General features: G+C 42.3%; 2 protein-coding genes across 17 annotated transcripts in view; one reads left to right on the forward strand and one right to left on the reverse strand.

Annotated features, from left to right (window-relative positions):
• Positions 1–17,876, forward strand: part of PRC1 (protein regulator of cytokinesis 1) — a 29,803-nt gene extending 11,927 nt beyond the window's left edge. The window contains exons 2-15 of one of the 4 annotated variants that reach the window (XM_082448686.1): positions 327–459; positions 825–947; positions 2,785–3,018; positions 3,102–3,272; positions 4,592–4,741; positions 5,047–5,194; positions 5,998–6,134; positions 8,724–8,819; positions 9,920–10,066; positions 10,283–10,393; positions 13,237–13,347; positions 14,579–14,755; positions 15,082–15,123; positions 16,694–17,876. In XM_082448686.1, coding sequence (XP_082304812.1) covers positions 327–459; positions 825–947; positions 2,785–3,018; positions 3,102–3,272; positions 4,592–4,741; positions 5,047–5,194; positions 5,998–6,134; positions 8,724–8,819; positions 9,920–10,066; positions 10,283–10,393; positions 13,237–13,347; positions 14,579–14,755; positions 15,082–15,123; positions 16,694–16,765 — 1,852 coding nt within the window. In that variant the 3' untranslated portion in view covers positions 16,766–17,876. The other 3 variants (XM_082448685.1, XM_082448687.1, XM_082448688.1) reach the window with 3 other exon arrangements.
• Positions 955–27,501, reverse strand: part of RCCD1 (RCC1 domain containing 1) — a 34,389-nt gene continuing 7,842 nt past the window's right edge. For 3 of the 13 annotated variants that reach the window (XM_082448789.1, XM_082448794.1, XM_082448783.1), the window contains 3 exons: positions 27,161–27,246; positions 4,466–4,591; positions 2,287–2,841 (listed from right to left, as the gene is read on the reverse strand). In XM_082448789.1, coding sequence (XP_082304915.1) covers positions 2,812–2,841; positions 4,466–4,591; positions 27,161–27,246 — 242 coding nt within the window. In that variant the 3' untranslated portion in view covers positions 2,287–2,811. Of the gene's footprint in view, positions 1,855–2,286; positions 2,842–4,465; positions 4,592–4,700; positions 4,820–13,490; positions 13,871–27,050; positions 27,247–27,501 lie in introns of those variants that run through there. The other 10 variants (XM_082448787.1, XM_082448786.1, XM_082448791.1 and 7 more) reach the window with 7 other exon arrangements.

A 27,501-nucleotide genomic window follows, 5' to 3' on the forward strand; every position in this document is an offset into this window, starting at 1 on the left:
TGTTTTTTCTTTAATAAAAGCATTTAAAATTCTGTATTGTACTGCCATAGGTAGAATCATTGATCAAAGTCCAGATTCTGAGTATTATTCAGAAGATTGAATTTCCACACTGAATTGATAATATGATACTGGATTTTGCTTTGCCAGTGTTGTGGTGTTTGGAGGGGGAAGGATAGGAGTGTGTTCAAGATGAGTTAAGCTGAATGCTTGTTTTCAATTTGTTTTAGCCTTGAGCCCACTGCGAAACTAGTTTGTTTAGTTTCGTAAATACTGCTTTTAGGCTGGAGGCAGTGGCTCATGTAGCTGGCTTCTCTTTTGCTTTTTAGTGAGGTGCTGGCAGAGGAATCCATAGTATGTCTCCAGAAAGCCCTGAATCACCTTCGGGAAATATGGGAATTGATTGGGATTCCAGAGGACCAGCGGTTACAAAGAACTGAGGTTGTAAAGAAGCATATCAAGGTGAGTTGAGTAATACTGATCTCTTTGTAGTGGGACAGGGGTAAGGATGTTGGTTTCTCATCTAAGATAGCATATAGAAGTGACACTAGGATGTCACAGGCTCCTCCTGGTTTTTTGTTTGTTTGTTTGTTTGTTTTGGCCACGCCGTGCAGCATACAGGATCCTAGTTCCCCGACCATGGATCGAACCTGTGCCCCCTGCATTGGGAGCGCAGAATCTTAACCACTGGACCGCCAGGGAAGTCCTGGTTTTGTTTAAGTCCTTCCTTTAAAATTTGAAATTATGAGGGTTTTGGTGTTATTTGTTGTTTGAGGCCAATGGAGAAAACACCCAAAACTTTTATGGGACTGTTTTATCTCTCGTAGGACCTCCTGGATATGATGATTGCTGAAGAGGAAAGCCTGAAGGAAAGGCTCATCAAAAGCATAGCCATCTGTCAAAAAGAGCTGAACACTCTGTGCAGTGAGCTACATGTCGAGCCATTTCAGGTACATGGCAGGGTGTCAGGGGATCCTGCTTGGGTCTGAGATTTAGGGAAGAACTTTGATTTGGGGCTACATACAGGTGGAAAGTTTCCTTGTAGGGCTGATACTGGACATGAGAAATGGGGAAAATGTGCTGCCGAGTTACTTGGTTCCAGCAAAGCAGTTTTCACTTATGTGAAGAGTTGCCCTGTTGAGAGGTGAAGCAGCTAAGTGTTGCAATGTTTTAATCAAAAACAAGCCTCTTACTATCAATTTGTAGGACACAAAAATTTTTTTAAACTCTGAGCTAGGCATAGACGATATCATTCCATTCTTTCTTTGAAAGAAAATGAAGAGAGCTACTTAGGAAACAAAAGTGACTAGTGATATAAGGAAAAGTTACCCAAAAAATCTGCCTCTGTGGATTTTTTCATACCCGAAAGCTACATATCCCTGAACGAGCCAGAATGGCCACTTGAGAAGAGATGTATCCACAGCTGGAATATCAAGAGAGCGTAGTCAAATTCAGGGCATGCCATGTTTATCTGTGTACTTTGCTGAGAGGTTGCTGTCCTGTGGTCCAGCACAAATCGGACTTGAATGAGGACACCAGCAAGCATGACATGAATGACAGAGGGACCCCAAAACATATCCCTGGCTAGAACCGGTAAAAACAGTGTTGGGATCATAAAAATGAAGACAAACGTGGAGTTTGGGAAGGTAATTAGAATAGATGTGGGTGCAAGGACAGCACACAGTGGCTAATGTGGTACCAATAAGGTCTCAGGTCCTTCTCCCTGTTCCAGAAAGAACTGCCTGGGTATCTCAGTGGAGTCAGCCTAGGAGGAGGAGACTGTCTTTAAAGGGTTAAGGCTAATTCATTTCTGGTAGCCAAGAGCAGTCAGGTGGACTGTGACATCAGTAGAGCTTCCTGAAATCAACACAAATGGCATAAATATCATTGATTTTGGACAAATAGTTTCTTTCTTTAGTCTTTTTTTTTTTTCTACAAAGGGTTTTTTAGTAGAACAGTGGCAGGATCTGATATATATATATATATATTTTTTAATTAATTAATTTATTTATTCATTTATGGCTGTGTTGGGTCTTCATTTCTGTGCGAGGGCTTTCTCTAGTTGTGGCAAGTGGGGGCCACTCTTCATCGCGGTGCGTGGGCCTCTCACTGTCGCGGCCTCTCTTGTTGTGGAGCACAGGCTCCAGACGCGCAGGCTCAGTAATTGTGGCTTACGGGCCCAGCCGCTCCGCGGCATGTGGGATCCTCCCAGACCAGGGCTCGAACCCGTGTCCCCCGCATTGGCAGGCAGACTCTCAACCACTGCGCCACCAGGGAAGCCCTTTAGTCTTTCTTTTTTTTTTTTAATTTTCAATATGAAATTGGGTGAGAAGTTAGATATACAGTGGTACATCTCCCTTAAATTATATGACAGTTCTTAGTTCACCAATGTTGAATAAAATTTATAGGACATATAACTGCCACTTTTCTTTTTCTCCTGCTTATCAGTTAGGAGTAGAGCAAGGAGTACTAAATTGATTTTTATTGGTTAAGTGATGTTTAGGATTATTGGGATAAACATTTAGTTGGGAGCTAAATATACTACCCTATAGCTAATTCAAAATAAGCTTTTCAACCAATTTTTACCTCTTGTAAAAAGTGCCCTGGTACCTTTCCTTATTGGGGACCTTTGTTAGGGGACCCTCTTTGTGCCATATTCTGTTAGCTGTAAGTTGATTTATTTGTAAGTTTAACTAAAAGTCTGTCATCCTAGTCCTCTTTCGTTGTCTTCTCTTCCTTTGAAGAAATCCGCTTGGAACCTTAACAATGGTACATTGTCTCATACAGGAAGAAGGAGAGACGACCATCTTGCAGCTAGAAAAGGATTTGCGCACTCAGGTAGAACTGATGAGAAAACAGAAAAAGGAGAGAAAACAAGAACTGAAACTACTTCAAGAACAAGATCAAGAACTGTGTGAAATTCTTTGCACGCCCCACTATGACATTGACAGCACCTCAGTTCCCAGCTTAGAAGAGCTGAGCCAGTTTAGACAACACGTGGCAACTTTGAGGGAAACAAAGGTGTGCTTACATTCATACTTACTAAAAGTCATTTGACTTTCCTCTAGGTATCTTGTAATCTTTTTTTTTTTTTTTTTTAATAGGCATCTAGGCGTGAGGAGTTTGTCAACATAAAGAGACAGATCATACTGTGTATGGAAGAATTAGAACACACACCAGACACAAGCTTTGAAAGAGATGTGGTCTGTGAAGATGAAGATGCCTTTTGTTTATCTTTGGAAAATATTGCAACACTACAGAAGTTGCTACGGCAGGTAATGTCTACTCAAATTATGGCCTGGGATCTCCATAGTATCCAGCAATCTGAGAAAACTGCAGTTTTTTCCTTTAAGAGAATGAGATAGGGCTTCCCTGGTGGCCCAGTGGTTAGGAATCCACCTGCCAATGCTGGGGATACGGGTTTGATCTCTGGTCCGGGAAGATCCTACGTACCGTGGAGGAACTGAGCCCATGCGCCACAAGTACTGAGCCTGTGCTCTAGAGCCTGCCAGCCACAACTACTGAGCCTGCGCGCCTAGAGATTGTGCTCCGCAACAAGAGAAGCCACCACAATGAGAAGCCCTCGCACTGCAGTGAAGAGTAGCTCCCTCTCGCCGCAACTAGAGAAAGCCTGCATGCAGCAACAAAGACCCAGTGCAGCCAAAAAAAAAAAGATAATAGTATTATATGAAACACAACCTTGATTTTTTTTTAAACAAAAACCTTAATTTATATATAGCTCTGAGAATGTGAAATTGAGATTTTTTTTTTAATGTTTATTTATTCATTCATTCATTTACGCTGCGCTGGGTCTTTGTTGTGGCATGTGGGATCTTTTTTAGTTGCAGCCTGTGGATTCCTTAGTTGCAGCATGCGGACTCTTAGTTGTGGCATGTGTGTGGGACCTAGTTCCCTGACCAGGGATCGAACCCTGGCCCCCTACATTGGGAGCAGGGAGTCTTACCCACTGGACCATGAGGGAAATCCCCTGAAATTGAGATTTTTGGATGAAATAATAATAGTCATTTGAATTAGCTTAGTGTTTAATTGAAAAAAAAATTTTTTAATTAAAAATTTGAATCCTGGGCTTCCCTGGTGGCGCAGTGGTTGAGAATCCGCCTGCCAATGCAGGGGACACAGGTTCAAGCCCTGGTCTGGGAAGATCCCACATGCCGCGGAGCAACTAGGCCCGTGAGCCACAATTACTGAGCCTGCGCGTCTGGAGCCTGTGCTCCGCAACAAGAGAGGCCGCGACAGTGAGAGGCCCGCGCACCGCGATGAAGACTGGCCCCCGCTTGCCGCAACTAGAGAAACCCCTCGCACAGAAACGAAGACCCAACACAGCCATAAATAAATAAATAAATAAATAAAATTAAAAAAAAAAAAATTTGAATCCTAATTCTTGGGGTCTGAGATCCTATCATAATGACAGCCTTACAGTTTGTTTTCAGAAGTCATGAAAACACACCTCTTCACAGTCTTGTAAAAGTGCTTCTTCTCCATGTGGGTACATATGTGTCTCTGTGGGAGGCCAGAGGGCCAGTTTTCTCTGTGCTGCTGTCTTTGCTATAACCACTGGCTTTCCTTGCTGCAGCTGGAAATGCGAAAATCACAAAATGAAGCAGTGTGTGAGGGGCTGCGTGCTCAGATACGAGAACTCTGGGATAGGTTGCAAATACCTGCAGAAGAGAGAGAAGCTGTGGCCACAGTTATGACTGGGTCAAAGGCCAACGTCCGGAAAGCGGTAAGAAACCCAAAGGGTGCTGGGTCAGCATTTTGGTGTCAAGTCTGATGTCTTTACCAGCTTCTGCCTTGAGTGAGCCTGTTTCTAAGACAAGCGTCAGAAATGAGTGGCAGTAGCCTGCTCATCTTTTATCTTTCGCATATGTTTCTTAGATTTCTGGCTCCTATGATATCATTGTTATAAAGAGTGTTGACTTACCTCTGTGGTTTTGTATTGTAATTTTATTAAAAAGGGGGAAAATATTTTGCAAACCTACGTGAGTATACAAGTATGACAAGCACTTTTAACAGGTCTCTTTGTTTCAGCTGCAATTAGAAGTGGATCGGTTGGAAGAACTGAAAATGCAAAACATGAAGAAAGTGATTGAGGCAATACGAGTGGAGCTGGCTCAGTACTGGGACCAGTGTTTTTATAGCCAGGAGCAGAGACAAGCTTTTGCCCCTTACTATTCTGGTTCGTACAGAAGCGTCGCTCTTCATGTGGCCTGCTCACTTGTCTTTTACAAGTGCAGACATTCACTGGGAAGTATTTCCTCTACTGAACAGACATTGCTACCTTTCCAGGCCATTCAGCATAAATTGCCATTCCCGTTCAAATGAGCATTTGCAAATGCTATTGGGAAATAAGGGATCTCTTGGTTTCTGAAGCAGTATATCTCTGTAGCAGTTGTGAAGCTCAAGTTTATCAGGTGCTTACTCTGTGCCAGGCGCAATGTCAGACTCTTAACAGGATTATCTGACTTAATTCTCATGTCAAGAGATGAGGACACTGAGGCATGTAAATGTTGAACAGCTTAACCCAGAGACACACAGCAGGTAAATGGCAGAGCCCACATTTGAGCCCACGAAGTATGACCCCAGGGCCCAATGGAATTCTAGTCTGACCTGAACTGAATATAAAGATGAAGCCATCTTTACTAAATTCAACATTTTTGGACATTTTCTGTGACTCAGCCCTCTATTGGGCAGGGTGGAAAGGAAGAATATGAAAGAAACCTAAGACAAGGCAAGAGATGACAGAGTTTTGAGAATCTTAGTCCTTTTAGTCCACACCCTAGTCCCTTAGTCTCTAGTCCGTCCCACCAGGCTGATTGGGACAAACCTGGCTTTTATTATCCACAACATACACTTACTCGTGTATCATTTTTACTGTAAGGAAGAAAATTCTGTTTCCATTTTAGGGGGATGAGGGATTAGTAAATTGGGATACTAAACACTAGAGGGATTTTTTAAAACTACTGGGCCTATATCTTGCAGAGGACTACACAGAAAATCTGCTCCAGCTCCATGATGCCGAGATTGTGCGGTTAAGAAACTACTATGAGGTTCACAAAGAACTCTTTGAAGGTGTCCAGAAGTGGGAAGAAAGCTGGAAGCTTTTCTTAGAGTTCGAGGTACTGCGTTAGTTTTTGTCTGTTTTCCTTAGAGTACAGTGAAGTGTTAAGAAAGCGTCCCCTGTATAGAGTCAGAGGCCTGTTTCCTTTGCTCTTTACCAGGTTTCTAATACCATCTTTATCATTAAGTCTGTAAATTACTGCTAACCCATCTGTATTTGTCAAGCTTATATGCAGAAACATGTAAGAGAAAACCCCAAAATTAATGCCTTCAATAAGGTTGAAGTTTCTTGCATAAAGGAAGTCTAAAGGTAGGCAGTGCAAGGCAGGTATGGCTATTCCACAGTCAGGGGGTCCCAGGCTTATCCAGCTCATAGCTCCTTTACCACTAAGGGGTGGATCTTATCTTCCAGTCCAGGGTGGTTCTAGAGCTCCCACCACAGCGTTTCAGGCAGTGTGGTGGAGGAGGGAACACAGAAGGCATTGCCCCTCCACCCCCTCTAAGAGGTTTTCCCAGGCTCTCTTCACAGCACTTCTGCTTAAATGCCACACCAACTACTGTAGCGAGGCTGGGAGAATCACTATCGCAGATAAATTCAGGTTCTATTACTAAGGAAGGAGAGAAAAATGGATGTTGGGGCAGGCAACTCTTCCAACTTTTGTTATTATCTTAGCAAATTGCCTGGGTATTTGGAGCACATTTGTGGTCTGAATTCCTTTTGTTTTGATAGACTTAGCACGAATAGATTCCCTTAGAGCATTTTAGAGCTCAGAACTGGGACTAGGATGAGGCAAGTGAGGCACCTTGGGCACGAAATTCAAGGAGACTCATTCTCAGGTTCATACTGGTCCTGTTAGAGCTTGAACAGGCCTTTAGAGAATCCGGAGTTTAACTCCTTCAAGTTTCCAGGCAAGAAACTAGGACTCAGAAGTGGAAAAAACTGTGAGAGCCCACAGCTGTTTAAGAGCAAGTGTTCTAGTCCTCAGTTACTCCTTACTTCTGGTTGAAAGCAAGAAGGAGGAGTAATAAAAGTCAATAAAGAGCTCAGCCATAAACAAGAATGAAATTTTGCCTTTTGCAACAACATGGATGGATCTACATAGGGTATTATGCTTAGTGAAATAACTCAGAGAAAGGCAAATACTGTATGATACCACTTATATGTGGAATCTAGAAAATAAAACAAACTAGTGAATATAACAAAAAAGAAACAGACTCACAGATACAGGGAATAGACTAATGGTTACCAGAGGGGAGGGGGAAGGGGGGAGGGGCAATAAAGGGGTAGGGGTTTAAGAAGTACATACTATTATGTATAAAATAAATAAGCTATGAGGATATATTGTACAGCATGGAATATAGCTAATATTTTATAATAACTATAAATGGAGTATAACCTTCAAAAATTGTGAATCACTGTGTTGTACACCTGAGACTTATACTGTAAATCAACTATACTTCAGTGTAAAAATAAACCATGTGTACACACACACACACACATATATATATATAAAGACAGTAAAGAACCAAATAAGCGACCCTTGTTTACATGCCAGTATTTAAGAAAAAATAAGAAACTAATTACCATTCCTTTTAGTTATTGCTTATAATCAAGCAGTCTGGAAAGGAAATAGAATTTATCAGTTTGGCCCCCAAATTGTCAAGATTGTTTCTAAACTTTTCTGATTATCTGCCCCGTTTTTTTTTTTTTTTTTTTTAAAGATTTATTTATTTAATTGATTGATTGGTTGCTATGTTGGGTCTTCGTTTCTGTGCTAGGGCTTTCTCTAGTTGCGGCAAGCAGGGGCTACTCTTCATCGCGGTGCGTGGGCCTCTCAGTATCGCGGCCTCTCTTGTTGCGGAGCACAAGCTCCAGACGCGCAGGCTCAGTAGTTGTGGCTCACGGGCCCGGTTGCTCCACGGCATGTGGGATCTTCCCAGACCAGGGCTCGAACCCGTGTCCCCTGCATTCGCAGGCAGACTCTCAACCACTGCGCCACCAGGGAAGCCCTCTGCCCCGTTTTTTAGTGTATTCGCCTAATTTATATTTACAAATTATACACTTATATTACTGTTCTGATATACTGTATACACTGTAGAATAACAAAAAACAGAAAAGTTAAAAAGAATAAGAACCCTAACATTTTACATTTTTTGTCCATTTTGTGAGGGTTAATTTAATAAAAACCAGATTATCTATAAACCCCTTAACTGAGCACATTTAAGCTGCATTGTCTCAATATGTTGGAAGTGAGTGGGCAAGTAAGGGTGCCACCACCAAACCCTCTGAGTGTAGACCTCCCCCTTGTCCTTCCGCATACCTCATTTCCTGTTGGTGACATCTGAACCCAGGAAGGGAGCCAGTGACATTGTGCATTAAATATTAAAGCCTGTCTTACTTTTTAGACTAAAAAGGAAACACTAGTTTTCCTGCACCCCAGTGTATGATCTTGCATATGCCTCAGAGTGTTCACACCCCACTCCCTGCCTTAGGAAGCCACGATTTCTCACTGCTAAAAGTGGATGGGAATGCAAAACTCTGAAGTCTCCCTAAAAATATGTATCTGTTTATGAGAGTGAGGATTCTTAGCAGAAGTGACTGGTCTGACTGTCCGGGGTTCACTCTAATTAAAATGTATTTTTCACAGAGAAAAGCTTCAGATCCAAGTCGATTTACAAATCGTGGAGGAAATCTTCTAAAAGAAGAAAAGCAGCGAGCCAAGCTCCAAAAAACACTCCCTAAGGTAATATTGTTGCTGAAAGAGTTTTTGGTGCTTGGCTACAAAATACCTCACTTTTTGTATATCTCTTGCTTTGAATCATTTTTCCTTAAGTAAGGATAATAAGTATATACTGGGCCTACCTAGTATAAGCAACTGAATATCAAGTTTTATTAGCTTTTTAGGGCTGCCATAACAAAGTACCAGAGACTGGGTGGTTTAAACAACAGAAATTCACCTTCTCACAATTCTGGAGGCTAGAAGTCTGAGATCAAGGTGTCAGCAGAGTTGCTTTCTTCCGAAGCCTTTCTCCTGGCTCCAGATAGTAGTCTTCTCCCTGTATCTTCACATGGGCTTCCTTCTGTATGTGTCTGTGTCCAAATTTTCTTATACGGCTACCAGTCATGTTGGATTAGGACCCACCCTAATGACCTCATTTTAACTTAATTACCTCTGTGTCCCAATAAAGCCACATTCTGAGGTACTGGGGATTAAGACTTCAACATGTGAATTTGGCAGGGGACATAATTCAGCCCATAACACATGGTAACCTTTTGAGAAAGTGCTTTGGATCTCATTACTATTCTCTATTTTAATAATAATAATAATAGTTAACATTTATTGAATTAAGTGCCATATACTGTTTCAAAGTGCTTTCCATTTATTAATTCATTTAATTGTCACAACATCCTTAAGAAGTTGGTATTATTAATTCCATTTTTACAGATGAGGAAACTGAGGCACTGCAAACTTAAGTAACTTGCCTACCTCTTCACAGCCAGTAAGAGGTAGATTCCAGATTGGAGCCCAGATAGTGCCGCTCTAGTGTACACTGCATATTTAACGTTGCTGGTTTCCCCCAGTGCTGCCTCCAACTTCGGGCACCAAAACTGTAGTGGTCAGGCTCTGGGTTCTCGCCTTTTCCCACCTTCATGTGTATTATGAATGAACCATCCCAAGACTGATTTCTGGCCACTCCAACCTGTTCCCACGTGGGTCCAGCTACCTGAAGTCAGGCGAATGATACTCTGGGGAGGGAGGAGGCATTCTTCGGGAGAATCATTTCTTTTGGGCTTCACACCAAAAATTTGAAGTAATTAACATGTCCTTGTTTCTGGTCTCAGTTGGAAGAGGAGTTGAAAGCAAGGATTGAAATGTGGGAACAGGAGCATTCAAAGGCATTTGTGGTGAATGGGCAGAAATTCATGGAGTATGTAACAGAACAGTGGGAGATGCACCGACTGGAGAAAGAGAGAGCCAAGCAGGAACGAGTAAGTGAACCCAGTTTGGGAGGAGGAGAAGATAGCATGAGTGAGCAGCCCAGAGTCTCTGCCAGGGCTCTAGGTTGGTTGAAGGAGTAGCTCATGGCAGCTCTTTTTAGCTCTGGGTGCAGAGACTTGCGCTAGATTTCTGGCCCTGCCTCTGCCCCCATCCCAGACCTGTTCTCCTTCTGGGATTTGTCACTCTTGCTTCTGACTTTCACATAGCAACTAAAGAACAAGAAGCAAACTGAGACAGAGATGCTCTATGGCAGTACTCCGCGAACACCCAACAAGCGGCGAGGACTGGCACCTGGCACGCCGGGCAAAGTGCGCAAGGTAAACATGAGGCTGCATGAACTGCCATGTCTGAGGCATTTTTGAGGCTAGGGCTCTGCCCATCTCTTGCCTTCTGTTCTGCAGAGATGGGAAAGAGTTTTTCTAGCCTTCCAGGTTGAGTCCATTTGACAGTGTGAATGCAATTCCGCAGTTCAATCCTGAGTAGGGACTTGACAGTGACAGTCAAGGAGGGGCCAGCTTTGATGTGTGCCAGTTGTTGAGTCCCAGATTAAACTCGGGGGCCAGCAGCTGCCAACATTCTGTAATGATGAGAACCTTCAGAGGTTCATTCTGTAATTCCAACAAGTGACCATGGCACTACGTGAAAGAAGACTTTCATGCTTGGCAAATGGAATACCTAATACTCCTTAATCTCTAGAGCAGGAAATCAGGGAGTTCTTCCTTCCTTCCTTCTTTCTTTCTTTCTTCCTTTGTTTTTTTTAAACCATTTCTTTAATAAATGAAGTGGAGCATTATTTTCCTCTTCCCTTGCAACTCATTTTATAACACATAAAATGTTTTAAAAATCACCTGTAATGTAACTCCAGGAGAACCAATGAGAATATTTGGTGTTTTTCCTGCTTCTGTAAAAAGCTTTTTAAAATAGTGTATTTTCACAAAATAGAGATCACATATAATTTTGATTTCTGCTTTTTCCCTAGTTGGTATTGGTTGTGATTTTTTTTTTTCATAGCATCAAACTTTCTTCAAATAACATGCTCATTCTTAGCTATATATTCTATTCTTTTGATATAGTGTCATTTACTAAACTAGTTCCCTATTGTTTGATATTAGGTAGTTAATTTTTTATTAGGAAAATAATGTGACGAAATTTTAAAAACATGTTATAAAATTCTAGAAAGGTTTGGGGTTTTTTTTGGCTGTGTTGGGTCTTTGTTGCTGCGCGTGGGCTTTCTCTTGTTGCGGTGAGCAGGGGCTACTCTTCATTGCGGTGCGTGGGCTTCTCATTGTGGTGGCTTCTCTTCTTGCAGAGCATGGGCCCTAGGCGTGCAGGCTTCAGTAGTTGCGACACGTGGGCTCAGTAGTTGTGGCACACGGGCTTAGTTGGTCCGCGGCATGTGGGATCTTCCCGGACCAGGGATTGAACCCGTGTCCCCTGCATTGGCAGGCAGATCCTTAACCACTGCGCCACCAGGGAAGTCCGAAAGGTTTGTTTTCATTAAAAGTTTGAAAATCTCTCTATTAGATGCTGAGAACACAAAGATTAAGTGATACGGCCCATGATCTCAAGAGTGCTGCATCCAAACATTTCTCAAGTGCTGGCTGCACTAATCATTCAGTCTGTGATACCAAAGCAGTTATAACAATTTACGCTTCCAGTGGTAGTGCCTAAGTGCTACGCTGGCTCCAATCTTTGCCAACATGTGATATTTTCAGACTTTACAGTTTTTGCCCATCTGATGGGTGTGAAGTAATGTCTCATTATAATTTTAGTTTGCATTTTCCTAATTACTAATGAAGTTGAACCTTTTGACATGTTCATTAGCCTTCTGGATGTCCTATTCTGAGACAGTTTTTCTGTTGGAACATTTGTTTCTTTCTTGCAAATTTTATAGGAATTCTTTGTATGTTCTGGATGCTACTTCCTTGTCAGTTGTGTTACAATAGCTTTTCCCAGCATTTGTGTGTGTCTTCTGTAGCTTGTCTTTTTTGTTGTTGTTGTGCTGGGTCTTAGTTGTGGCAGGTGGGCTCCTTAGTTGTGGCATGCGAACTCTTAGTTGCGGCATGCGTGTGGGATCTAGTTCCCTGACCAGGGATCGAACCCAGGCCCCCTGCACTGGTAGCTCAGTGTCTTAACCACTGCGCCACCAGGGAAGTCCCTGTAGCTTGTCTTTTTACTCTTTATGGTGTTTTGTTGATGAACGAAAAGTTCTTAATATCAATATAGTAAAAATGTTTTCAATCTGTTTTCGTAATGGCTTGTACTTGCAAATAACCTACCCAGGACCTGAGGCACACAGATATTTTCCTGTGTTGTATTTCCTAGTTTGTGTCTTGTATTTGAATAGTCTTGCTATCCCATTTAATGTTTTTAATCCACCTAGAGTTTTTCCAATTAAAGAAAAAGCTTACAGCTTTATTGAATAAAGTAGACACATAATATTTAACGTGTACACGTTAATAAGCTGTGATATATGTATGCACCGTGAATCCCTCACCACAATCAAGACAGTGAACATACCCATCACACCCAAAGTTTCCTTTTGCCCCTTTGTTTTCTTTTTGCTTCCCTTACCACCCATCTCCCTCCCCCCACCCACTTCCCACTAGCTCCTGGCAACTGCAGCTTTGCTCTGTTACTGTTGATTAGTTTGCATTTTCTAACATTTTATATAAATAGAATCATACAGTATGTATACTTCTGTGTCTGACTTTTTTCATCTGTTGTTGCATGTATCAGTAGGTTACCTCTTTTTATTGTTGAACAGTATTCCATTGGACATATATACCACAGTTTGCTTATCTAGTTGCCTGTGTTGATGGATATTTGGCTTAATTCTAGTTTTCTGGCTGCTACACATAAAGCTGCTATAAATATTTATATGTAAGTCTTTGTATGGATATATGCTTTCATTTCTCTTGGGTAAATACCCAAGAATGATATGGCTGGGTCTTATGATAGTTGTCCGTTTAACTTTTGGAAACAAAATGGTTGTCCCATTTTACAATTCCATCTGCTGGCTGGAACACTGAACGCTTTTCACAGGTGTCCTCAAAGCTCTTCACCATGAAAACAATCTTCCCATCCTCACTCTCTGTAGTGTAGGGGTAGGCTGCTAAGCATGTCATCTCACATCAGTAATCTCTGTTCTTCTCCTTAGCTGAACACTACCACCGTGTCCAATGCTACGGCCAACAGCAGCATTCGACCTGTCTTTTCGGGGACAGTCTGCCGCTCCCCTGTGTCTCGCCTTCCACCTTCTGGCAGCAAGGTTAGTATGCTCTGTGTACAAGCACATCCCCGACACTGCCCCAACCTATGTACTCCGGGGACTGCCGGGAGGTGGAGAGATTGAATACTATCCTCTGGACTGAGAAGGAACTTTGAGGCCGAAAAACAAAGCAGGCAGCTTCATAAAGCGCAATTATGAAGTTTATTGTGGGTAACTTGCATACAGGCAGAATCGGGCAGACGGTGACCCAGAGGCATTTGCAGCTGCACTCAAGCACGAAAGAGATACGGGAGGGATTTAAGGGGGCCAAAGCTAAAAATAGAATCTGACTACTAGGGAGAAGCACATCTGTAGTGACAGGAACTGGGTGGTTTTCCTCCCCCCAGGGTCTCAAGACCATTAATCGTCTACATCAGCAAAAGGCATTCTTCCAGTTTTCTTATCAGATGAAGGCAAGGGTCAAAGTTGATAGGGAACTTATCTGGCTTGGCCTCATTCCTTGTAAGCTGAAGCTCAGTCTTGCAGGAAGGGGAGGGGATGGGACTGCAGGCCTAAGATGGAGCTGACAAAAAGGAGTCAGTATGGTTCAGCCATACAGGGCCCCACCTAACTTATTCCACTTTCTAAGATCCCTGGATTCGGTTATCATTGAGATGCTGAAAGTTGACAGATGTAAGCTAGCTAAATCTGTCAAAAACTAAATGAGAGAAGAGAATGGTCATTTTGAGCCCCATCCGGTATCAAGGGAAGCACTGGGATGTGACTGGGAAACTGAAGAGTCTCCATAGGCTCAGTTCAAAGCCTGGTCTTCAGTTGCTACTGAGCAAGGTCCTTGCATGTGGGTCCAGCCCAGTGACACTGGACAACTAGATGCAGATAGGTACTCTCACCCAAGGAGGGAGTGAGGAGTGCGTGCTAAAATGTGTTCAGTCTTTCAGGTATTTTACAGACTATGCTCAAGATAAGGGTTCTGCAGATCATTAAGAATTTGTATGTTTTTAAACCAAAAGTAGGGACTTCCCTGGTGGTCCAGTGGTTGGGACTCCATGCTTCCAATGCGGGGGACGTGGGTTTGATCCCTGGCTGCTGGGGAGTAAGATCCCGCATGCCGCGCGGTGTGGCCAAAAGATAAAAATTTAAAAAATAAAATAAGCCAGAAGTATAGGATTACAGACACACGAATAATATAAAGATGGTATCAGCCTTTGATAATTTGTGTGTGTGGTCATTATAAGGATGATACATTGGTCGATCTTTCTTTTCTCTACAGCCAGTCACCACTTCCACTTGTTCGGGGAAAAAAACACCCCGTGGCATCAAGCATGGAGCCAACAAGGAGAACCTGGAGCTCAATGGTAGCATCTTCAGCGGTGGGTACCCTGCCTCGGCCCCCCCACGGCGCAACTTCAGCATTAATTCTGTTGCCAGCACCTATTCTGAGTTTGCGGTAATTCACCTTTTCTAATATCTACCAGTCCCTGGGGAGCACACAGTTGGGGCAGAGTGGGTATCTTCCCAAGGGCACCCAGGCTATTAGTTAGGACAGTTCTTTGGAGGCTGAGAATCCCTTTCCTGACTTGACCATGGCATGAGGTGGGGGTGGTTTAAGGGTGGTATATAGGAAGAAAGATGGCAGCAGCAAGCAGACATTTAACCTGGATCCTTCTGCTTAAGAAATACCATTCCCTGGCTGCAGGAGGTGAACCTTCTAATCACTGCCCTGGTGCTCTCTTGGTGGAGTTCTTGGTAATTGTCTCAATTCTTTGTTCTTAGAAGGATCCGTCCCTCTCTGACAGCTCCACTGTTGGGCTTCAGGTCTGTATGGCAACCCCTGCATGTCCCATGTCCCTTTTCCAGACTGATCTGTCATCTGCTGGCTTCATTCCCATCTGGGCACAGGGCTACACTAACCAATAATCTCAGCTGTACTATCATAAAACCTTTTTTTAACAAAGGAAGCAGGAATTCCTAATACGGACTTCAGAAATAATAAATATCTGGCTTAACTTCCCAACAGACTGACTAACCTGCCAATTAACTTGTTCAGACTTGAATTGGATTCTCAGCCCCATCTAAAGTCAGGCAAAGTTTTTTTATCATGTTATTTCACAACAGAAAACTTTCACCCTCCCCAGCTGTGACATTAAAGGCCTCCAATGTGCTGCAAGGAATAGAGGCCCCACCACGTGGGGAGGGGAGCCCCAGCTGTGTGCTGCCTATGAGGTTCTTGGCCTGTGTGCTGATTATTTCCTGGAGTATATGTCTTACTAACCCCTCAGAGCTGAATTGCCAACTTTCTGTCTACTCTGAGCTAGCCAATGCTCATTTCTTGCCTTTGCCTATTTTCTACCACATTGAGCTGCTAAAGCATATATGAGGCACTGGAAGAAAGTAATTTTTTCCCACAATGCTCTTCAGCTCCTAGTAACGTACTCCACATTTACCAACACTTAACTGCAGTGCCCTTTCCTTAACAATGTGTGTTCTCTCTTCCCTCAGTATCTAACTGTTGAGAGGTGAGCCTGCCCCTCACCCTTGTGGGGGATACTGAGTTAAAGCCTAGGGCATCGACTCTCTTGCTGCAGTGATGGAGAATGTGACAGCTGCCCAAGGCTATCGTTCATTTTGAGCACTGAAGCTAGCTTTATATTCTTTTACTTTTGTCAAGTTACTTGACAGGGGTGGTTCTACCTATAGAAGGTGGGTATTTGTCACTCTGGCTAGCTGATTGCTGGACAGAGTCCAGCTTTCTCTTTTGTTTGCTCAGCCAAGCCCGCTTCATCCACTTGCTGCTTACATATATCTGTTTCTCTCTGGCTAGGCCGAGGGAGATTCTTCTGGTTTTGGTTGCTATGGCTGGTAGACTCCACCAGGCAGCACTGAAGCCAGTAGACTAACCTCTACTAACATCTGTCCTTTCTCAGTGGTCATTACTGCTCTGTCTTCTGCTTCTATACCATGTGCTCCAGCATGAGATCAGATCACCAGCAGGTTACAAGGCCCTCAGCCCCAGGGATTGGTAGATATATGTTCTGGCCCATTGTTTCCTAAAGGGCTCAAAAGACCAAAGCTTGTTGCCTACCTAGCTTGACAACTCAGAGAGTACTTTGTGAAGTATAAAGGATTTCTCTTCTGTGAGGTTTTAATAGAATGGACTGGCTGAGGAAAGGGATCAAGGGGCATATGTGCACATGCTTAATCTGTGACTAAGGTGTTCAGCGTCCCTCCCCTTTTGTTCCTAACACAGCCTGTGCTGGGCTAGGGACCACCATCTTAGAGAAACAGCCCTCAGAGGGCTGTATGCTGACACTCACCCGTGCTTACAAGGGCAGGGCATGCATGAGAGGGGACAGTAATGCCACTGATGTTATTTATTTTTCAACAGCGAGAACTTTCAAAGGCTTCCAAATCTGATGCTACTTCTCGAATCCTCAATTCAACCAACATCCAGTCCTGAGAAGCCCTGATCAGTCATCCAGCTGAGGTTTCCTATGCCCTGTGCCTAATTATACAGGGGTGGCTTTAATGTTTCTTCAGTTTAGATGCGCTTGAAAGCCTGGACAGGTTCCATTACCATGGGCCTAACTTACAAAAGTGAATGAGTTACAGATGAGAGTCCATCATAAGCTTAGTACGTCCTTAGACACTTGGTTTTATTTTGACTCAAGAAATACATTAAAACATAGTTCATAGCAGTAAGTGTAAATTTTAGCATATGGAACCTAATTTCTTTTCCTACCCCGTAATTGTACTTGCTAAAGCATGATCAAGGGCTTGTTTTACTTCACCATTGTGTAGTTTAATGATTGACTATGCCCAAGCTTGGGGTATGGGACATGAAGCAGTTTTGGGCTTGTACACTTATAATTAGCAATTAACGTCTTTTTTGTTTAGGGATGTTCAGTTAATGCTATAGCTTCAATAGCTTTGCTCTCACCTAAAGGCCTGTCCCCACCACACAGGACAGCCTTCCTCCTGATGAAGATGTCTGTGTGTCAGAAGTTAGGATGGCCCAACTCACTGCCAAAGAGGTGACAGGGAGGCTGGGAGCACCTTTGTTAAATTGTGTACAGTTTTGTTATATAGGCCAGTGCTGTGGGGGTGTGTGTGTGAACACACGTACTTGTCTGCACTCTGCTTCTTCAGTTTATCTCTGGGTCCAGTTCCCCATCCCTGTGCGCCCTGTGCCTGAGTTCCTCCACCCTCTGCACTTGCCAGCCAAGTTGGGAGGCTGTTTGGATGGGTTGGGCCGTTTCTGTCGTGGAGATCTGGAACTTTGCACATGTCCGTACTGGGGAGCTGTTCCTGCTGTAGCGTCCACGATGAGGCTCCTTCTTTACCTACCCTATGTATCAATCACTACTGTGCTCCCCAAAGCACTATTATTTATTCTCCGTCTGCCTGCACCAGTACTACTGTCAGCACAGTAAATGGTTCTTGGAAGCTTACCAGTGTGGATTTGGTCTGTGTCAGCCATGCTGTTTAGGCATACGTATAAATGTCCTGATTTTAAAATATAAATATTCTTAAAAATAAATTAAAATGTGTATACTTATATTTCAAAGATATATACTGTGGTGTGTGTTTTCGTTGTTCCCCATGTCACTTTTTGGTTGGTTTTTGTCTGTGGAAAATAGAAAGGACTAAAAGAAATACAAGAAATTTTTAGTCGGGAGTATGATTTTCACATTCTTTTGAGTGTTTGTAAATTAAGAACATCTCTTATTCTGAGAAAAAAGTTTTTTTGAGAGGAATAAAAAGCCTAAATCCTGATGTATAAAGAGGCTGAGGTACTATTAGGAAACTTCTGGTTTCATTGCTATGTACACGTCTTTGTATGGAGATATATTTTCTTTTGGCTAAATACCTAGGAGTGGAATAGCTGCATCATACATATGGTAGGTGTATGTTTAACTTTTTAAGAAACTGCCAAATGGTTTTCCAAAGCAGTTGGACTATTTTACATTCTCATCAATAATGTGTAAGGGTTCCAATTTCTTTTCTTTTTTTTTTTTTTTTTTTAATAAATTTATTTATTTATTTATTTTTGGCTGCGTTGGGTCTTCGTTGCTGCGCACAGGCTTTCTCTAGTTGTGAGTGAGTGGGGACTACTCTTCGTTGCAATGCGCGGGCTTCTCATTGTGGTGGCTTCTCTTGCTGTGGAGTGTGGGCTCTAGGTGTGCAGGCTTCAGCAGTTGCAGCACATGGGCTCAGTAGTTGTGGAGCGTGGGCTCTAGGTGTGCGGTCTTTAGTAGTTGCAGCACATGGGCTCAGTAGTTGTGGCTCGTGGGCTCTAGAGTGCAGACTCAGTAGCTGTGGCTCACAGGCTTAGTTGCTCCGCGGCATGTGGTATCTTCCCAGACCAGGGATCGAACCCGTGTCCCCTGCATTGGCAGGTGGATTCTTAACCACTGTGCCAACCAAGGAAGTCCCTGAAGGTTCCAATTTCTTCAATCTTTTCCAACACTTTGTATGGTCAGTCTTTATAATTTTAGCCATTTTAGTAGCTGTGAAATGGTATCTCATTGTGGTTGGAATTTTCACTTCCCTAATGACTAATGATGTTTAACATCTTTTTGTGTACTTTTTTGCCATCATTCTTATCTTCTTTGGTGAAGTACCTGTTTACTATTTTTGGCCATTTAAAAAATTGAATTGTATTTGTTTTTTATTTTTTTGGCTGTGCCCACGTGGCTTATGGGATCTTAGATCCTCAACCAGGGATCGAACCCAGGCCCTCAGCAGTGGAAGTGTGGAGTCCTTACCACTTGACTGCCAGGGAATTCCAAAGCTATGTTCTTACTGTTGAGTTTTGAGAGCTCTCTATATATGCTGCATACAAGTTCTTTTATCAGGTGTATGTTTTGCAAAGATGTTGTCCCCATCTGTGGCTTCTTTTTGTTTTCTTGAAGTATAATTGACATACATTATATTAATTTCAGGCTGCTTTAATTCTTTTAACAGTGTCACTGAAGAGCAGAGGTTTAATTTTGATGACATCCATTTGTTCTTTGGATTGTACTGCTGTTGCTCTAAGAAATCTTTACCTAACCCAAGATGATAAAGGTTTTCTCCTAGAAGTTTAAAGTTTTCAGTTTTACATTTACGTCTGATTCATTTTGGCTCTGTGTGTATCATCTATCTGTATGGCTCCAGGTATGGCTTTAAGTTCATTCTTTTTGCATACAGGTAGCCAGTTGTCCAGCACCATTAGCTGAAAAGCTAAACCTTCTCCACTGTACGTTTCTGTTCCACTAATCTATTTGTCCTAATGACAGTACTACCCTGTCTTAATTACTGAGGATTTATACAAATTCTTGAAATCAGGTAATGTTAGCTTTCCAACTTGGTGCTTTTAAACGTTATTTTGTCTGTTCTGCTTACTGTGCATTTCTGTAAGAGTTTTAGGAAAAAAGCTTGTCAATTTCTACCCAAAAATCTGGTAGGATTTTTATTGGCATTGCATTGAATCTGTGGACCACCTGAGGGAGAACTGACAACCCCCGAACAAGGCATATCTCTCCATTTATTTAGGTTTTCTTTAATTTCTCTCAGTATTTTGTAGGTCATGTTTACAGATCTTTCACATCTTTGTCAGATTTATCCCTAAGTATTTCATGTTTCTTGATGCTATTGTAAATGGTATTTTTTAATAAGAATTTCTTGTTGTTGCTTGGCTACATATAGCAGTTGATTTTTGTATATTGCTCTTGTATCCTGCAGCCTTGCTAAACTTATTAAAAGAAAAGTGAGAAAAAGAAATACATTCTTTACAGATGATTGGCTTTGTGTTGCAGCAAGCCTTTAATGCTTAGCCAGGCTGTTTACAACTCTGCCTTAGCTTTCAGTCTTGCTTGTGTGGAGCCTGAATGCTAGACAGAAATGAAAGCTTATTGTTTTCTCAGGCATTTCTGAGCAAATATCCAGCCCTGGGCATGTGTTATGCTTTGATTCCCCAGTATACTGTGGGACCTTTTAAAAGGCCTTTCTCCCTATCATCTCCTTTCCCAACCTCTTTCTTCCCAGATCTTTCCCTTGCCCAGGTTATTGCAGCCAATACTTGTGCCTTTAAATACTTTCAGCAAAAGCTGCCCAGCCCTGGGAACATTAAGTCTGGCAAAACAAAGGTGAGCTCTTGCACTGATCCTCCAGGGAGCTGCCAGATAGCCTGTAACCCACAACCACCATTCTGTGAGAACTGTTTTCCTCCCTCTGGTACTAGCAACCCACCCAAGCAACTTCCAGGAACTTTAACAGATCAGTGAGTGCCCTTATGTTCCCCCTTCATTTTTCACTTTTTCCCTTTTGGGAGTCGGATGTTAAAGACTAGGACATTCAAAAGTATCTGCATATATGGGGAAAATTAGAAAGTGACCATGATACCTAAGAAAAGGCTCAGAAAAGATAATATTACATTTACACCTAAGGCTGATCCTTGGTACAGAGAGAGACAGCCTACGACAATTAAAAAAAAAAACAATGGCAAACCCTGGAAAAGGGGGAGAATCTGATTCCCGGAGTTACCATATTACCAGATTCAAATGTCCAGTGTTCAACAAAAAATTCACAAGGCATGCAAAGAAACATGAGAGTATGGCCCATTCAAAAGAAAATAAATCACCAGAATCTGTCCCTGAAAAAGACTTTTAATGGCAGCTATATTTATTAGACAAAGACTTGCAAACAATGGTCCTGGGGACTTCCCTGGTAATGCAGTGGTTAAGAATCCGCCTGCCAATGCAGGGGACATGGGTTCGAGCTCTGGTCCAGGAAGATCCCACATGCCACAGAGCAGCTAAGCCTGTGCGCCACAACTACTGAGCCCGTGTGCCACAACTACTGAAGCCCACACACCTAGAGCCCGTGCTCTGCAACAAAGAGAAGCCACTGCAGCCTGCGCACCACAATGAAGAGTAGCCCCTGCAAGTGGGGGCTTAATATTTATTTTTATATTAATATTTTATATAAATATTAATATTTAATATTAATTAAAAATAAATAAACCAGTGGATCAGAGGAAATCACAGGGGAAATTAGAAAATAATTAGAATGAATGAAAAGAAAAACAAAACATACCAAAACTTATGGGATGCAGCAAAAGCAGTGCTAAGGGGTAATTATAGCTGTAAATGTTCACATTAAAAAAACAAGAAAGATCTTAAGTCAGCCAGCTAACTTTCAACTTAAAAACTAGAAAAAGAACAAACTAAACCAAAAGCTAGCAGAAGGAAGAAAATAAAGATTACAGCAAAGATAAATGAAATTCGTATAGAAAAACAATAGAGAAAATCAGTGAAACCAAAAGTTGGTTCTTTGAAAAGATCAATGAAATGGATGAACTTTTAGCTAGATGGACTAAGGAAAAAAGACACAAGTCATTAAAATAAGAAATGAAAGCAAGGGGACTTCCCTGTTGGCTCAGTGGTTAAGAATCTGCCTGCCAATGCAGGGGACATGGGTTCAAGCCCTGGTCTGGGAAGATCCCACATGTCACGGAGCAACTAAGCCTGTGTGCCACAACTACTGAGCCTGCACTCTAGAGCCCACGAGCCACCACTACTGAGCCTGCACACCTAGAGCCTGTGCTCCACAACAAGAGAAGCCACTGCAATGAGAAGCCCACCACCGCAGCAAAGAGTAGCCCCCTCACCTCAACTAGAGAAAGCCCCTGCGTGGCAACAGAAGACCCAACGCAGCCAAAAATAAAAATAAATTTATATATAAAAAAATGAAAGCAGGGACATTACTACTAATTCTACAGAAAGAAAAAAGGGTTTTAAAAGAGTACTATGGGGACTTCCCTGGTAGTACAGCAGTTAGGACTCCTTGCTCCCAGTGCAGGGGGCCTGGGTTCAATCCCTGGTCAGCAAACTAGATCCCACATGCTGCAACTAAGACCTGGTGCAGCCAAATCAATAATTTTTTGTTTTTTTAAAAGAGAGTACTATGAGCAATTACTTGTACACCAACAAATCAGATTACCTGGGTGAAATGGACATGTTCCTAGAAACACAAAACCTATCAAGAGTAAATCACAAAGAAATAATCTGAATAGACCTATAACTAGTAAGGAGATAGAATCACTACTCAAGAATTTCCCAGGAAAGGGCTTCCCTGGTGGCGCAGTGGTTAAGAATCCACCTGCCGATGCAGGGGACATGGGTTCGAGCCCTGGTCCGGGAAGATCCCACAGGCTGCGGAGCAACTAAGCCCATGTGCCACAACTGCTGAGCCTATGCTGTAGAGCCCTCAAGCCACAACTACCGAGCCCGCGTGCCTAGAGCCCATGATCCGCAACAAGAGAAACTACCACAATGAGAAGCCCGCACACCACAACGAAGAGTAGTCCCCACTCACCGCAACTAGAGAAAGCCCGCATGCAGCAACGAAGACCCAACACAGCCAAAAATAAATAAATAATTAAAAAAAAAAAAAAAAAGAATTTCCCAAGAAAGAAAAGCCTTGGACCTAATGGCTTCACTGTGAATTCTACCAAATAGTTAAAGAACTAACACCAGTCCTTCTCAAGTTTTTCCGAAATATTTCAGGGGAAGAAACACTTCCTAACTCATTCTGTGAGGCCAGCATAACTTTGATACCAAAGCCAGAAGACACTACAGGAAAACTACAGACCAATATCCCTTTTGAACATAGATGAAAAAATCCTCATCAAAATACTAGCAAATAGAATTCAGCAACACTTGAAAAGGATTATACATCATGACCAAGTGAGATTTATTCCTGGAATACAAGGATGATCAACGTAACATGCTACATCAACAAAATGAAGGAAAAAAAACACATGATCATCTCAACTGATGTAGAAAAAGCAAGATTCCGTGCCCTTTCGTGATTAAAAACACTCAATAAAATAGGAAAAGAAGGGAACTACTTCCACACAATAAAATCCGTATATGAAAATCCCACAGCAAACATAATACTCAATGGCTTTTCCTCTAAAATCAGGAACAAGGCAAGGATGCCCACTTTCACCACTTTTATTCAACATAGTAATGGAAGTTCTAGTCAGAGCCATTAGGCTATAAAAGAAATAAAAGGCATCCAAATTAGAAAGGAAGAAGTAAAAGTATCTCTGCAGACGAATGATCTTATATGTAGAAAATCCTAAAGACTACAAAAAAGCTGTTAGAACTAATAAATGACTTCAGCAAAGTAGCAGGATACAAAGTCAACACACAGTTGTATTTCTATACACAATGAACAATCCGAAAAGGAAATTACAAAAATGATTCCAGGGCTTCCCTGGTGGCACAGTGGTTAAGAATCCGCCTGCCAGTGCAGGGGCCCTGGGTTCGAGCCCTGGGCCAGGAAGATCCCACATGCCGCAGAGCCAACAAAGCCTGTGTGCCACAACTACTGAGCCTGCGCTCTAGAGCCCGTGAGCCACAACTACTGAAGCCCGCGCGCCTAGAGCTCCGCAACGAGAAGCCACTGCAATGAGAAGCCTGCGCACCACAACAAAGAGTAGCCCCGGCTCATCGCAACTAGAGAAAGCCCACATGCAGCAGCAAGGACCCAACGCAGCCAAAAATAAATTAATTAATTTTAAAAAATGATTCCATATATAGTAGCATCAAAAAGAATAAAATACTTAGGAATTAACCAAGGAGGTGAAAGACATGTACAATGAAAACTACAAAACACTCCTGAAAGAAATTATAGACATAAATAAATGGAAACACATCCCATGATCATGGATTGGAAGACTTAATGTTGTTAAAATTGGACTTCCCTGGTGGTCCAGTGGTAAAGAACCCGCCTTTCAATGCAGGGGACAGAGGTTCGATCCCTGGTTGGGGAACTAAGATCTCACATGCCGCAGGGAAACTAAACCCGTATACCACAACTACTGAGCTCGTGCGCCTCAACGAGACAGCCCACGTGCCGCAAACTACAGAGCCCATGCGCTCTGGAGCCTGCACGCCAGAACTAGAGAGAGAAAATCCGCACGCTGCAACTAGAGAGAAGCCCGAGCGCCACAATGAAGAGCCCACGCCACAATGGAGGATCCCGCATGCCTCAGTGAAGACCCCATGTGCCTCAACTGAGACCCAACACGGCCAAAAAAAAAAATTTTTAAAAAAATTGTTAAAATGTTATTAGTACCTAAAGCAATCTATAGATTCAGTGCAGTCCCTAAAATCTCAAGGACCTTTATGCAGAAATAGAAAAACACTACAACTCATATGGGATCTCAAGGGACCCCAACAGACAAAACAATTTTGAAAAAGACTAAAACTGGAGGACTCAAACTTCCTGGTTTCAAAACCTACTACAAAGCTATAGTAATCACAACAGTATTGACATAAAAAGAGACAGACATATAGATCAATGAAATAGCCCAGAAATAAACCTTCGAATATACAATCAAATGATTCTTGACAATGGTGCCAAGGCCATTCAATGAGGAAAGGACAGTCTTTTCAACAAATGGTGCTGGGAAAACTGGATAACCACATGCAAAAGAATGAAGTTGGACTCCTACCTAACACTATATACAAAAATTAACTCAAAATGGATCAAGGACCAAAATATAAAACCTAAAACAATAAAATTCTTGGAAAACATAGGACAAAAGCTTCGTGACATTGGATTTGGTGATGATTTCTTGGATATGACACCAAAAGCATAGGCAACAAAAGAAAAAATAGACAAATTGGACTTCATGAAAATTAAAAAACTTTTTACATTAAGAGACAGTATCAACAAAGTAAAAAGGCAACCAACAGAATGGGAGAAAATATTTCCAAATCACTTATTTGATAAGGGATTAGTATCTAGAATGTGTAGAGAACTCCTAAAACAACACACACACACACAAAACCAGATTCAAAAATGGGCAAAGGACTTGAATAGACATTTCTCCAAAAAAGATATGTGAATGGCCAATAAGCACATGAAAAGATGCTTAACATCACTAATTATTAGGGAAACGCAAATCAAAATTACAATGAGATACCACCTCACACCTATCAGGATGGCTACTGTCAAAAAAACAGAAAACAAAGTGTTCGGTGAGGATGTGGAGAAATTGGAACACTTGTGCACTATTGGTGGGATTGTAAAATGGGAAAGCCACTGTGGAAAACAGTATGTAGGCTCCTCAAAAAATTAAAAATAGAATTACCATATGACCCAGCAATTCCACTTTAGGGTATATATCGAAAAAAATTAAAAGCAGAGTCTCAAAGAGATGTTTGTAAACTCATGTTCATAGCAGCAGTATTCACAATAGCTAAAACATGAAAGCAACCCAAGTGTCCATCAACCAATGAATGGATAAACAAAATGTGGTATATACATACAATGGAATATTATTCAGGCCTAAAAAGGAAGGAAATTCTGCAATATGCTATAACATGGATGAACCTCGAGAACATTATGCTAAGTGAAATAAAACAATATTTATCTTATAAAAAGATAAATACTGTATGATTCCACTTATATTAGGTACGTAGAGTAGTCAAGAGCACAAAGACAGACACAAGGTATAATGATGGTTGCCAGGGGCTGGGGAGAACAGGGAGTTATTGTTTAATAACTGTAGAGTTTCAGATTTACAAGATGAAAAGAGATGGGAATGGATGGTGGTGATGGCTACACAACAATGTGAATGTATTTAATACCACTTAAAAATGATTAAGATAGTAAATTTTTTGTTATGTGTATTTTAACTCAATAAGAAAAAAGAAACAAATTCCTATCAGTAAGAGAATATAGCGCTTCCCTGGTGGCGCAGTGGTTGAGAATCTGCCTGCCAATGCAGGGGACATGGGTTCGGGCCCTGGTCTGGGAAGATCCCACGTGCCGCAGAGCAGCTAGGCTCGTGAGCCACAATTACTGAGCCTGCGCGTCTGGAGCCTGTGCTCCGCAACAAGAGAAGCCATGATAGTGAGAGGCCCGCGCATCACGATGAAGAGTGGCCCCCACTTGCCGCAACTGGAGAAAGCCCTTGCACAGAAACGAAGACCCAGCACAGCCATATATAAATAAATAAATAAAAATAAATAATTAAAAAAAAAAGTGAATGGGAAAATTCCTCTAAAAAAAAAAAAAGAATATATAACTTGAGGTATAACTCATACAATGGAATACCATATAACAATAAAAATGAATCAACTGCACGACACCACAGATGAATCACACAGTGCTGATGAAAAAACAAGACATAAAAGAACATACACAGAATGATTCTATTTACCTAAAGTTCAAAAGCAGGCAAATTATATTGTATAAAGATGCATACAAGGAATGGTATGAGTCAAAATGAAAACAGGTGTATGAATAACAAAATAAGATGACCTCTAGTGGTTCCCAATCTTAGCACTACCTCCAAATCACAGGGGGTGGGGTGGGGTGTGGCAGCCTAAAAAATCTACCCACATCTAGGTTCCACACCCCTAAGTTCTGATTTCAAATCTCCAGGTGTTTGTTTCTTTTCTTTTCTTTTTTGGGCCACGCTGTGCCACGCGGCTTGTGTGATCTTAGTTCCCAGGCCGGGGACTGAACCCGCGCCCTAGGCAGTGAAAGCGCAGAGTCCTAACCACTGGACCGCCAGGGAGTTCCCTCCGGGTGTTTCTAATGTGAAGACAAAGTTGAGGACGCTGCCTGCTCTAAGGTGGAGCAAGAGGGCTGTGATAGGGAAGGCCAGATGTGGGGCCTCTGGGGTGCTGGCAATGGTCTTCCTTGACCTGGGGGGAGTTTCACAGGTGTTAGCTTCATAATTTTTTACTCTACATTTATTTTATGCCCTTATCTATACATGTCAGCTCTTCTCTTTTTCCACAGCATACACGTAGGTGTTCCAGGGCCCACAGCTCACGGTCCTTACTTGGAGTTGCTTATCTACAAAGTACTTCACACGGCAGGGCCGATCCAAGCTGGTCGTGTCTTTGTGGCCAAGCTGTCCATATTTACCTAAAGTGAAATAAGCTGCTTTGCCATCCTCTCCACTGGGCCTTGTGGCTTTTCCCCTCCAGGAAGGAAAAACAGCCCACTGACTGAAGTGCTGGGCTTAAGCCACCACTCTGCTGGTGTCTGCTCCATGAATTCAGGAGACCAGCACCACAGAGCCTCCAGGACCAGGCAATTCCACAGGTCCCCAAGAGGCAAGATGCTCCTCCAGGCTCCCCACTCCTAAGCTCAGATGTTCAGAGCAGAGATTTTTATTTT

Source organism: Balaenoptera physalus (genome assembly GCF_965194825.1).
Source record: "Balaenoptera physalus genome assembly, chromosome: 2".
NCBI lineage: Eukaryota > Metazoa > Chordata > Mammalia > Artiodactyla > Balaenopteridae > Balaenoptera > Balaenoptera physalus.